This window comes from Aethina tumida, chromosome 2 (genome assembly GCF_024364675.1).
Source record: "Aethina tumida isolate Nest 87 chromosome 2, icAetTumi1.1, whole genome shotgun sequence".
Taxonomy (NCBI): Eukaryota; Metazoa; Arthropoda; class Insecta; order Coleoptera; family Nitidulidae; genus Aethina; species Aethina tumida.
Window position 1 is genome coordinate 15,501,001 of NC_065436.1, and position 14,869 is coordinate 15,515,869.

The window sequence follows — 14,869 nt, forward strand, 5'->3', positions numbered from 1 at the left end:
GCCTTCTTGCATGAAGACCCCCTTGTAGTAATCTATCTTTTACAATTTTTGAAGAAACGTTAATTCCAAGTTGTATCTCAAGTAGACCTTTTAGAACTCCGGAAAGGATCTTTTTTGGAGTAGGATAAAATTTGTTTATCCTGAAACCTATTGGTTTTTCTTGGTCTTCCAGTTTTAGTTTTTTTTCCACATTACCAAATCTTGAAAATTGTTGTAAAACACTCGTTATAATCGATCTGTATTGATTTTTCTCTCAGCAATTTATATATTTTTAAAGTTGCTCTATTTTCTGCCAATACAGTACATTCATATAGAACTCATTTAACGCATTCAGCATACATTACCGGTAAAAATATAAATTAATAAATATATTGACCGAAATTGAATATATAATAAGTTTTATATGTGATAAATAATAATAGTAGTAGATCTTTTATGTATCTGAAACAATTACCGTTTTCGCAGCATACATGTTATTGGCTATTTTCCTCCCAGAAAGGTACATTACTAAAATAAATTGGCGCAGACAGCACTTGACAAATCGTCAGTTATCAAACGTATATGATATAAATTGCCCACAAGAGCAAAAATAACGTTGGCAGAGAAAAACAACGAAAAAGAGGAATACGTATTTATAACATGGCCACATACACGTACCGAAGTTATAAAAACATCATTCTGCATATGTAAGCCTTTCATAAAATACACAATCGTGTTTGCTAAAAATGGTGGACACGTAAATATACACATTTGTATGGAGGAGGGTGGTGAAACCGACTTTTACTTATAAATGCATGCTAATTAACATGAAATTTTACAATTATTGTTTAATTAAATTTTGTGTTTATTGTTTAATCAACTGTCTGAGGTGTCCACAACTTAATTTTTTAAAAATTTTGGTTGCCACATATCGTATATTGATATACATTGCGGTTTTCAAACAGAATTTGATTGCTTTATTTGAAAGATTTGCATATTCTTTGTGTCTTACTATCTAAAAATCTATTTAAGATATATTTTTTCTTGTACAATTTGATCTCCTGATTTTTTCAGCATCGATTCATGTTGTTTAATACTTAATCCAACATCATTGTATGCATTTATGACGATGCATTCTCGTTTCAAGAGAAAATATTAGCTAAATATGTCACTCTTTGAAGTTAGATTATGTTAAAATCACTGTCCTTCAAAAATAAATAGATTTCAGGACGAACCAAACCGAAGTAATATTCTTTCTGTCCTTTGATAACCGCCATTACGTAAATTTTGTCGCCTGCTATGTTTGACCGGCGTACTCCAAGTGGTACGCGTACCCCACTTACTGAAACCCTGACCTAGATAATGGCAAATGTGTGTTTTTCAGTTTATCATTTTACATAATCCAGAATAAACGACTGGCCCAATCGACATAAATAATATTCAGCTAGAAAATTGAATAAATTATGCATCCACCATATATAATACATTTTGATTGTATTACAGCTATAGAAATTTTATCTATTTTTTTTTTTGCAGATACAAATTGCAGTCAAATTTTTACATATTTAATCAATAGTTTATATAATAACATAGTATTCAATTACTGGTAGACCAAGATTAAATTCATAATGAAAATGTTGTTGACTTAAAGGCCATGGGACGATAAGAATACCGAATCGACCTCAGAAAAGTATCGGGCTCATAATTTCAGTAAATGTGGGTACTGTAATATACAACACTATAAGTTTCAGATCTTTATCTGTTAGCAATTCTGAATAAATCAAAAAATACTGAAAATCAGTAAAAATTGTTATTCCCAGCACCTTTTCTGAATCGATTGGTCTAAATACCAGATATGTTTTGGGGCATGACGGTAGATTCTAGGAATGGGAGGATGGATGACTGTTCCTATTTATTTCTGAATAAATCAAAAAATATCGAAAATCAGTAAAAATTGTTATTCTCAGCACCTTATGAATCGATTGATCTAAATACCAGATATGTGTTGGGGCATGGTCGTAGTTTCTATAAAAAAATAAGACCTATATGTGATCATAAAAACCTTAAAAAAACGAGGTTATTTTCTTAATTTTGATTTTGAACCATGTTACTATAACGATAAAAATATGAAACTACTTTTTTCGAATTCCTCATTCAATTCTCGATGAAATTGTGCTTCAAAAATTTTTTAAAACGGTACGTCACATTGGAAAAAAATCGGATTTTTTGCTCAAAAATTGATTTCTTTTTATGATTTAACTCTTCAAATGATAAAATATAGAACTTTAAAGTTAAAGGAAAGTTTAAATTCTCTAAAACGTAGTTGAATTATATAAACAATAGTATTTTATACTGATTTAATCATTATCATTATCATAGTTAGAAATAAAGTCTATAATAATGATTAGAGTTCATTATATGAAAAACAACTATTTTTATATGAGTTTTTTAATTTTATTCTGTTGTTTTCACTAGTGTAGTTCTGAATTTTATCATTTCAAGAGTTAAATCTTAAAAAGAAATCGATTTTTGATAAAAAATCAATTTTTATTTTTTTTTTTCAATGTGACCATACCGTTTTAGAAAATTCTCGAAGCTCATAATTTCAACGAAAATTGAATGAGGAATGATTGAACTTTTCAAGACATTTACAGTTTTCATGAATCGAATATTTTCGTATAAGAAACCAGAGGTAGTTTATCATAACTAGGTCCTTCTAGTACCTTTGGTGTGTTCTTTCTGTTTCAGTCATTGTGAGTGTCGCCACTTACCTTGTTCGTCGTTTTGACCTGTTAGATATTTATTTTTCTTCTAGTAAAAACGAATGAATTCCAAAATGTAGTTTACTGCAATCAAAAAAATGGTGGGCTCTGATATCCAAATAAATAATCAGGGGGTGTCCCATCCTTGAGTAATAAATACTATTTTTTGTTTCACAATATCATTATTAAATAACATTTTCGAATTGCTTTTAAAATTATCCTGAAACTGAATGCAGCATATATTTTATCCCATAAAATTGTACATTAACGTCTCCAATATAGGTACGCCAAAGCGACAAGTTACTAGTGAATCGAAATTTAAGAAAGGATAACCGAGAAGTGAAAGCAAAGCGTATTTCTATTTAGGGTACGTCGTGCGGGTGGTCCGAGCGAGAACAGTCCACAGGCAGGTCGGCAATTAGTAAAAACTTGAGACAGGTAAGTTCAGCACGGTGGCTCAGCGCCACAGGCCACGGGATAATATCGGGATGACGAGCTTGCGCGAATTCTTGGCGCGAATTTACCGTGATCAATAGGACTCCAGAGTCCCGGACTCGAGTGGCACTGCAGTCTAGTCTTCCCGGAACAGCCGTGTCGAACGGATGTACCTCATATCGCTCTTCCAATAACCAGTCGTCAAGTAAACTTGTTAGACACTGAATAATAATCAAAATCAATACTTTTATCGTTGAACGTTAATGGAAATTGTTAAGTTTTGTGTTATAAAACTCCCGGATTCGTCGTTTGCATGGGACCCTTGCGCGCGTCTGCGGGTTAACAATACACCTGTTAAGGAGCTCTATAGTTCAAATTAAACCGATGTTGCTGTTATAGAAGTACAATAAATCCGTTGTCAACTTGAAATTATATATTTTTAAACAGTTATTAATAAGTATGACTTTACACTTGTTGACTATAAGGTGCAATTATATATCAACAACGTGAAACGCCGTTTTTAGTGGTACATTTAACATAATATAGCCACAGTGAAACTAGATTAAACATAATCATTTATTAAAATACGTACCTAAATTTTGTGATATACTTTGAAGAAAATCTTTGTAGTATTTATTATGGATGTTCTTTAGCTTGACAAACCGTAGCCATATCATCTAGCGCTTCAATGGTAGATTAGTTATTAGTCTACGAATTTACCTACTTGGAATTTATAATACAAATGAATGATAATAACTAGTTTAGTTGAATGTCTTTAAAAATTTTAAGAAACCCTATTTAACTTTAATTGTTCGTGTTCAGTGATCCGTGGACACTAAAATAGAACTGGACAAAGTGGATCCGTTATAAGAAACTTCAAAATGAGTTTGTCTAGATCCTGCTTATCCAACAGGACCATGAATGGAAAGGTAAATATGAATGGATGCTATTGATGTTTACAGTATACTACCATGTACCCTTACGGTGCACACACCAAACACAATCTTTTGTTTCTAAATTTAGGCTCTTTGAAGCTGAAGTATCTGACGAGCCAGAACACGTAATTTATCAACAAAAGACTGCCCCATATATTTACCTGTTGACAATAATATTAGGTCGGTGCATCTTCCAACATGAATTATTACCTTTATGTCGACTTTGAATAAATATAAAAACACAGTTTTATTTGACAGTATTAGTATATTTTCTTTTCTAAACTTGTTACTTCTATTGACGTAGTTAAACATCAAATTCTATTATATGTACTATTTATTAACAGTGTTCATATTCAATGATGGAAGTGAGTATTTGAATTATTTAAATATTCAAATTGTAACCCAGTTACTGTTTAAAATGTATAATTTCAAAAATTTTACTAAAATTCTTTGAAAATTCCAGAATATATTTTGTATACATATATTTGTATATCCAAACATCTAAATACTGGAATGTTCTATTATAGAAATAGAAGAAATTCAGTTCTTAATTTATGGAAATATATTTTAATAACAATTTAAATTTGCCCTACTAAAAATTTAATAATGAGGGCTTCAGTCTATATAATATTATAATATTGCCTTAAATCATACTTACATATTGGTTCTCTCATCTATGTTAATATCAAATTGGCTGACTGAATTTAAGCTATCACAGATCGATAGAATTTATTTTTTTGTTTAAAATAATTAGTAAAATGGATATAAGCTGCAGTTGGAAATTTGTTTGCTCTGCTAATTTCCATTTTTTGATCTCCCATGTGATTCTGGACGGAAACGAAATTACGACAGAAAAGCAATCTAAAAGAAAATTAAAATTGGCAGTTATAGAGACTGCCGATAGAAGTAATAACTTAGAACTTTTAGTATTAAAATTTGAAATTTCATAATGTTTGAATCAAAATTATCAACATCAATCTGTTTTTCACATATATTGACACTGTATTGACATTAAGTTTTGGGTTATTAGATATGGCCGTTCAAATAATAATCAAACAAAAACACTATTTCAACAATGCACAGTATATAAACATTGAATTTTTCACTAAATCCGTTCAATTTTACTTATAAGATATACATATACTATACGTCAGCTGTATAGCTACAGATATACTGATATAAGCATGTCGGTGACGCGAACCCATAGGATTTTCCCTTATCAAAAAGTGCCCAATGTGGCTAAAGAAGTTTCCAATTCAAAAATTGGATTAGTTCAGTTTCAGTTTTGGTTTATTAGTTTTTTCATAAAGTAAAAGTCGTTCATAGTGCCATTTATCATTATTATAATCTTGTTTTATCAAAAATGAGATTATTTTGCTTGTCCTAAAGCATCCTCGTTGATGAATCTGTTCAAACGTAGCATGATAAATATATTACTGATTTTTTTTCTCACAATATTTTAACCTTTTTTATTGTTTCTATTCTAATAACAATTTATTACTTTCTTATTGACAAAAAAATACATATTCAGTATAACGATACTGTTAATTAAGGTCAGGTTTTCATTATTTTACAGAAAGTTTTCAGTATTTTACAGTATACATATTTTTTAATTATATGCCTGTAAAGTTTCGTATATTATTTATTATTTATAATATTTACGCAATTCGAATTCGTTCCTATATATCCATATATAATTTAAAAATTCAGAATCATATGAATCCTTTAATTAAGAAAAAGGTAAAATATAATTATTATTTTCCAAATTCAGAAAATTCACACTCAAAATGTGTATATTTATTTAATAAATTTAACAGAGCTTACAATATTTTATTTTAAATTGATATTAAAATCGACTAAACTGTCATAAAATTGTGACCTTTCCCACATTAATCAATTATGAAAAAATGGAAATGGTGAAGAGTTCCTTCAAAGTATCATTTATCAACATGATTAATATGAAAAATGAGTTTTGTGAAAAACAAATATCGAACAGATGGAACATATTGAATATAAATTAAATTTCCATATAAACAAATTTTATAAAAATGCCGCATTATATTTATAACATATGTAAGCTGAGTTAAAAGTTGTGCAATTATAATTACTTGTAATTACCCAACTCTTAAATGGTTTTTATTTTGTGTATATATCTATTTATTTCTTAAATATGTTAGGTTTAAAAAAATGTATATCCATAATTAACTAATCCCTTTATAAATTTAACAATTACATAGTAAAACAATAAAATATAATATACTTTATTTTAATGATGATTATTTATTTTGGACTGGCGAAAAAGTAAAGCAATTTATGCTATTTAAAGTTTTATTACTACAAATAATTTGTAATTAGTATTTTAGTTAATTCTACACTAGTTCTTATTGTAAAATTCCTTCTATTGTAAATAACTTTCAAATACCTTTTTTATTAAATAGAAAGCATCAGATAATCAATAATATTTGGATCCATATTTTGCCAGGACTTTTGCAGAACCATGAATAAATCTTGCTCATTACTATACTCTTTGTGTCTTTTTTGCTGTTCACTATCTCCCATAAGTTTTCAATGAAGTTTAGATCAAGAAATTGTCATGACAAGTTCATAACATTATTTTTTCCCTTAAAAGCCACTGCTTCAAATATTTTGAAGTGTGCTTCGAGTCATTCTCTTGTTGAAAATAAAGTTTTAGTGGCATATTTTTATCTGAATACGGTAACATATTGTTCCTCAATATTTTTTATACATAAAACGATCCGTGATACCCAATATTCAAAGGAGAGGACCCATTCCAAATCCCGAAAAGCAGCACCATACCATTACCGACTTGTCGTCGTGTTTAACAGTGTGTATGGTAAACTTTGGGTTAAAATTTCCATGAATAGGTTGCCTTACATATAAAATACCATCATTAATAACCAGATTAAACTTGATTTCATCACTCCAGATCGCTCGTAAAATCCAGTGTAAAATGGACCTGGTAAACTCAACTCTGGCACGTCTTTTCTTCTCTGGTAGTAGTAGTTTTTTAGGCTGGCCTTCTCGCATGAAGACTCCCTTGTAGTAATCTATCTCTTACAGTTCTTGAAGAAACATTAATTTCAAGTTGTGTCTCAAGAAGACCCTTTATTTTGTTGGAACTCAGGAAAGGATATTTTTTGGAGTGGGATAAAATTTGTTTATCCTAGAAGACTTTTTTCTTGGTCGTCCAGTTTTATTTTTTCCTTCCAGATCACCAAATCTTGAAAATTGTTCTAAAACATGCTGTACAATCGAACGATATTGATGTGTCTCTCATTGGATTGAAAGAACGATACAATCCGTGATTTTAATTCGTAATTTTTTTCCACGACGTACTATATTAACTCAGGTTACTTTGACTTATTATGTAAAACTAAAAATTATTGTCGATTTTGTAGAGATTAGTAAAATTTAGTAAAAAGTTGCTCTACTTTTTACCAGCCGAATATTTAGTTTTTTGATTTGTAGCTAACAGAATTATTTTTAATACATGAAATATTCACCGATATGTTTGTATACAGTATGTTCATAATTGGTATACTGTAAATAATGCCTTAAATAGTCACCACAACATTTTTATTTCGATTTAACCACCTTTTTGTATTTTATTTTTTAATTGACACAGACATAATTTTATATTCTTAAATAAACATTTAAGCTATCTCAGTATTATTTCAAAATACATGTTAGAAGTTTATGTACATACATCTCAAGTTGCCTAATTATAATATTTTAGAAGCTGAGTCCACTACAATTCATGGAAGTGACATAGGGCATCAAGATCAATTAGTGTCATTTACCAAAATGATCGGGTGTTTTTGACATATTAAGGTGAACGACTAGCGTGGTAAATGCATATGAGTGTTATGGGTGACCTCTCGTCAAGCATTATAAATCCCTTTGTCTCTAGTCGGATTCTCAACTAATCTCATCAGACGCGACGGAAAGCCATGTTGGGAAAAACCGACCTTAAATGTCTTTAAAAAGTGTGTTATGTAACTTACTGTACAATATGTAATTTAAACTTGTATAAACCTTCACGAGTTATAAGAGTTAGAAGACTTTTATCTTACTAAAATTGGTCAACGTATTGATTTATCTTTATTGAAAGGGCAAGATCGGAAGGATAATAAAGACATTTCCGTAATTTGGTAATTGGTATTCAGGTGCACCAGTCTGTATTAAGCATTTCCGTGCTTTTTGTTTCTTTCCAGTTTGCCACAAGATTCGGTGTTCTTTTTCAGTAAACTTTCTTGTCCCAAACCAACTGCAGCAGAACTTATCCATTAATTCCCGTCACAGTAATCGTTTAAAACTTCCAAGAATCTTGATAGTTTTGTCTGTGTCTTACACTTAATGAACACCCGTCGGATACTGGCTATACCCTGTTCGTTATCTCGAAAACATTGTTCAATATTTTGAACACAACTTAATTTGTACAAGGACGTGCTTATAAGAGGAAAACGGTGCATATTAATGTAACATAGTTTAGAAAATTGTAGTCGAATAGATTAACTCCCCAAATCACATTAGTGTCCCAATTTACTCGGCGAACGTAATTGATTTACTATGATAATTCAAAATTGACTACGAGACGTCAACTAGGATTTTTTTGTGCCAGTCCCAGCCAAATTTATTCGACTAGACGAGTTTCATTAATCACGTCAAGCTTTTATGGGGGTTCTTGTAAATTATTTCGTAATTAATTCAGACTTTTTGAAAAAATTTAAAATGCAGTACATATTGAATTTTTAGGATTACTAATAATATGTACAGTATTGGCAGAAAGTGGAGAAATTTTTTTAAAATTCAAATAATTTTTGGTCCTGGTTATTATGTTAAAAAAATTATATTGAAAATTAACTTCCCTTTATAAATTTAATAATTACGTAGTTAAACAATATAAAAATAAGGAGTTTAATTTTACTGATGATTATTTGTTTTGGGCTGGCAAAAAGTAGAGCAACTTATCCTATTTAAAGTTTTATTACTACAAATAATTTGTAATTAGTATTTTAATTAATTCTATATTAATATATTGTAAAGTTCCTATTATATGAATAACTTCCAAATACCTCTTCTTTATGGAAAGCAACAGAAGGTCAGTAATATTTGGATCCATATTTTGCCAGGACTCTTCCAGAACCGTGATTAAATCTTGCTGATTACTTTACTCTTTGTGTCTTATTTTGTTGTTCACTATCTCCCATAAGTTTTCAATGAAGTTTAGATCGGGAAATTGACATGGCCAGTTCATAACATTAATTTTTTCCCTTAAAAGCCACTGCTTCAAATATTTTGAAGTGTACTTCCGGTCATTATCTTGTTGAAAATAAAGCTTTAGTGGCATATTTTTATCTGACTATGGTACCATGTTGTTCCTCAATATTTTTTTACACATAAAACGATCCAAGATACCCTCTATTCAAAGGAGGTGACCCATTCCAAACCCAGAAAAGTTGCCCCATACCATTACCGACCTGTCACAATGTTTAACAGTGAGTATGGTAAACTTTGGGTTAAACTTTTCTTGAATAGGTCGCCTTACATATAAAATCCGATCACTACAAACCAGATTAAACTTGATTTCATCACTCCAGATCACTCTTTTTCAATGATTTAAAGTCCAGTGTAAAAGAGACCTGGTAAACTCAACTCTGACTCGTCTGTTCTTCTCTGATAGTAGTGGTTTTATAGTCTGGCCTTCTCGCATGAAGACCCCCTTGTAGCAATCTATCTCTTACAGTTCTTGAAGAAACATTAATTCCAAGTTGTGTCTCAAGTAGACCTTTTATTTTGCTAGAACTCAGGAAATGATCTTTTTTGGAGTGGGATAAAATTTGTTTATCCTGAAACCTATTGGTTTTTTTTTCTTCCACATCACCAAATCTTGAAAATTGTTGTAAAACACTCGTTACAATCGATCTATATTGATTTTTCTCTCATCGGATTGACAGGATTAATTTTAATTCGGAAAATAATTTCTTTCCACGAGGCACTATATTAACTTTGTTGACTTTGGTGCATACTAAATTAAAAAATTTTGTGGATTTTGTAGAGATTGGTGACATTTAGTAAAAAGTTGCTCTACTTTTTAACAGTTGAATATTTTGTTTTTTGATTTGTAACTAACAGAATTACTTTTAATACAAGAAATATTCAATGATATGTTTGTATACAGTGTTTATATATTTTTAAAGTTGCTCTACTTTCTGCAAATACTGTAAGTTCTTACACAAAGTAGAATCTCTGAGTAAAATTATTTTTTTTTTTTTCAAAAATTATTACTTTTTTAACTTTTGACTCCTCTTTGTGTAATCATTATCACTGATTTAATTATTAAAGATTATATTGAGAAAACAAACTTAAATAAGGTTTGCACATAAAACTTACCAACTAAAAATTCCATATTTAAATAATTTTGTATGGCAATAACATAACTATTTTATAGCTTCGTTTGGGCCAAACTTTGGTATTAAAAATTATTGATCCAGAAGTAATTTCCTTTTACATGTCTAACAAAACTATATTCCCACATGACGGACCGCCATTTTAAAAAGCCATAAAAATTAAGTCAGAAAATCGTTTTATTTAATCGTAAAACCCGTATGCAAATAATCGTGTTGGTGGTACTTTAAAACATTCCATAACCGCGTCCTTCATTGTTTGTGTGCACGACATAACGCAATTACGATCATTAACAACGAAAAAAAAGAAAAAAAATAAATAAAATCACGTCGTTGATTGAAATCTATTGAAGTGCATAAAAACGGGAATTATTTTAAATTAGCAATTCCCCGTAGTAATGAAACTTCCGTGGAAATTTATAATTTAGAGGTAAGGTGGAGTGTTGCGTGTCGGGTGGCGTGAAGCGTGCCGTGAATTGTATTAGAGAACCCATACCAGCTGCCTTTTGAAACTCTTCGACGGAACATGATTATGTGGGTTTTCTTGCGTTAATCAATCTCATTAACGGGGATGTTGTTAAATATTAGAACGACTTTAATTTATTAACGCGACGTGTTAATGGATGGTGATTAATTATTTCGTAATCTGGCTTGACGGGCTTTTAAATTCTATTTCTAGTGTCGTAAAGCGTCCTCACCCCTTTACAAACCTTTATTGCAACAACATATTTTATTAGAATTTCGAGTATTTTAAGGCAACTTACAAGGACGCCAAACTTTTTGTGTTTAATTTTGAAATTGAATAGATTGTACTACTTAAACATACATAAAAATCATTTAACTACGGATGGAGCTTGCTCAAGGATCTCTTCTCCTTGAATAAATTCGATTTAGAGAGTGATGTATACGCAGCCCGGGAAAGAATTTAAAGTAAACTTGAGCTAAATTCTATTCAACTTATTCAAATTATCTGTCTCGGTAAACAGCCATTTTCGGTAAGCGGGATTGTGTGTCTAACTTTTACGCGACAATAGTAAACTTAGACAATAAATTGCTAAGTAAAATTGGAAATTAAGTTTATCTTTATAAAAGGAGTGAACTATTTATGCAGGGTGAATTGTTTGCTCATTCCCAAATACATATTTCAGTTGGAGCAACCTTTAATTTTCAGCGGCAGATGTTTGTTAGATAACGATTACTTGTGTCGCTACATCTAGATACCAATTGATTACAATGCAGAATATTCATGTCTATTTTCCCCATGTTAGAGCAATTAAATTTAAAATAAAGGAGAGCTCTAATATGTTTTGCAATATTTTTTTCTGTACTATTAGCACATATTATAAATACAATTTTCTAAAGTATGTCGACAAAATTTGTGAAGAGGTAGAAGAATAAGAATAAGGAATAAAATCTGATTTTCTATGCCCCTGAAAATTTTTTTAAAACATTAAGCTTTTTCCAACGCATCCACCAAAGTCTAGACTTCTGTATTATTATGTAATAATGTAATATTTAAATTTGAGGAGTTGTATTTTTTTCAGGAGAAAAAAATTAATTGTCTTCATTATTGGTCGTGTTCTGCATACTCCCAAATTTTGACCATCTATTTTAAAATATCTTTTATAACGATATCGAATCATAATAATTATAAAAGTTAGTGTAATCTAAAAACCACATTAAAATGATATCAAGGATTTAAGAACTATCCATCAAAGTTGGAATCTATCGTGTAATTCTATTCTTCACTAATTATCTATACATTTATTTTAGAAGTAGGATTTTATAAGTCTAGTTTTACTTAACATTCTGTTCTATCCATTTTATATTGAATTATCGTTTTAACATAGAAAATTCACTAGTAATGGGAAATCTAAAACGCCATGTTTGCTACATAAAGTGTTTAAGTCATTTATAACCACTATACCCATGTCAAATAACCTACACATAATGATACTTAAATTGACATACGTTTAATAGTTTTTTTTTTGAGATACACTTTTTTATATAAATGTTAGAACAATTAAGAGATCTAAGCCAACAAATATAAATTTAAAATAAAGGAAAACTCTATTTTGTTTTGTAATATTTTTTTTATGTAGTATTAGTATTATAAATACAAGTTTCTAAAGTATGTGGTCAAAATTTGTTAACAGATAGAAGAATAAGTATAAGGAAGAAAATCTGAATAAAACTCTTTTTATAGTCACTTCTGAAGTAAATTATAGTTATAACTTTTTCAATAGAAGAGGTTCTCCTCTTTTTATCTTCGTATTTTCTATATCACTGAATGTTTTTAAAACATTAAGCTTTCCCAACCCCATCCACCAGAGGCTAGACTACTGTATTATTATGGAATAATGTAATATTTAAATTTGAGGAGAACAATTAAGAGATCTAAGCCAACAAATATAAATTTAAAATAAAGGAAAACTCTATTTTGTTTCGTAATATTATTTTTCTTCAGCATTAGTATTATAACTACAAGTTTCTAAAGTATGTGGCTAAAATTTGTTAACAGGTAGAAGAATAAGAATAAGGAAGAAAATCTGAATAAAACTCTTTTTAAAGTCACTTCTGAAGAAAATTATTGTTATAACTTTTTCCATAGAAGAGGTTCTCCTCTTTTTATCTTCGTATTTTCTATGCCACTGAATATTTTTTTAAAACATTAAGCTTTTTCCAACGCATCCACCAAACTCTAGACTTCTGTATTATTATGTAATAATGTAATATTTAAATTTGAGGAGTTGTATTTTTTTTCAGGATAAAAAAAAATAATTGTCTTCATTATTTGTCGTGTTCTGCATATTTTAAAAATCATATTAATTTTTTTCATTATAAAAGTTAGTGTAATCCAAAAACCACATTAAAATGATATCAAGGATTTAAGAAGTATCCATCAAAGTTGGAATCTATAGTGAAATTCTATCCTTCATCAATTATCGATAAATTTATTTGAGAAGTAGGATTTTAAAAATCTAGTTTTACTTAACATTTTATTTTATCTATTTTATATTGAATTGTCGTTTTAATATAGAAAATTCACTTGTAATAGGAAATCTAAAACGCCATGTTTGCTACATAAAGGGTTTAAGTGATTTATTATCACTATATCCCTGTCAAATGCACCTACACATAATGATACTTAAATTGACACATGTTTAATAGTTTTTTTCACTTTTTTATATAAATGATTTATTTAAAATAAGGTCACTAATAGAATTTCATAAGACATTGTTCCAGATTGAATTCAGAACTTTTATAGATTTGCTTATTTTAGTTTCAATCTATTCTGGTTGATAATAAAACTAGCTGAAAGAAAAATCATTAAACCGATGCGGCTCACACATAAATTTTACTTACCATCAACAAATCCGTGGAGATGTAAACGAATTGAGTTTTCACAAGATGTAGTTTTAAAGTTTATGGAAAATCGATATATAAATTTTAAAATCTGAAAAGTAACACAAAATTTATTTTTTCTTTCCTTAAAACCTAAACAATTCTTAGCCAAGAAATAATGTTAATAATGTTATTGAAAATATGAATTTAATAACAAAAAAATTGATTCTTGTGCTTGATTTCTCAATTAATGAAATCAATCGATTTCGGGGTAAGAAAAAGACCCAAATCTAATTTTCCCCCTTTAACAACAATAACCACGAAACGATTCTACTTTTAATGAGTTAATTAAAACAAGTGCTCCTCCTGATGTTGGCAGTAATTGGGGTTAAATTGCTTCACCTAATGAACCGTAACATCTATAAAGAGTTTTTCATCAAACTGATATATGAAACACTTAGATTAGTTTCAATTAAACAGACGGAATAGAAGTTAAATCTTTTGAGGGTGAATTGTGGAATTGATTTTGCGACATAAATAACGGGGATGTCATTATTTAAAAATGGGATCAATTCCATATTGCCCTCTCTATAACTCTCCCAAAATGGATTTAATTGTAACAGTACAATAAAATTTGGATTACTCTCAATTTATATTTTATTATTTTTAATTAATTTAATAACATTTATTGCAGAGGCAAAAATTCAATTTATTTTACATATTTGAACGTGCAAACGATGTTTCATATAAATTTAAATAATAAAATAAATTTTGCGTTCGTGGCTTCGTTGGCTCTGATCGGATAGTATAGGAAATTAGCAGATGGAATCGCTGAAACTGAACGGAATAATGGATGTACATACTAACATAGTATTCAGATGAGTGAATTAAATTATGCCATCACTTTAGATACATTCATGAATGATACAAACAATCGTGACGTCATGGACTTCAAATTCATGACGGATCTTGATAATTTGATTGT

General features: G+C 29.4%; 1 protein-coding gene across 5 annotated transcripts in view; it reads left to right on the forward strand.

Moving 5' to 3' along the window:
- The window catches only part of LOC109599756 (alpha-catulin), a 44,945-nt gene that overhangs the window by 8,024 nt on the left and 22,052 nt on the right, over positions 1-14,869 (forward strand). Inside the window, exon 1 of one of the 5 annotated variants that reach the window (XM_049963037.1) lies at positions 3,916-4,105. The exons of the other annotated variants lie outside the window; for them this stretch is intronic. Within the exon in view, the coding sequence (XP_049818994.1) occupies positions 4,058-4,105 (48 nt within the window). The 5' untranslated portion in view covers positions 3,916-4,057. Of the gene's footprint in view, positions 1-3,915; positions 4,106-14,869 lie in introns of those variants that run through there. 5 annotated transcript variants of the gene reach the window in all.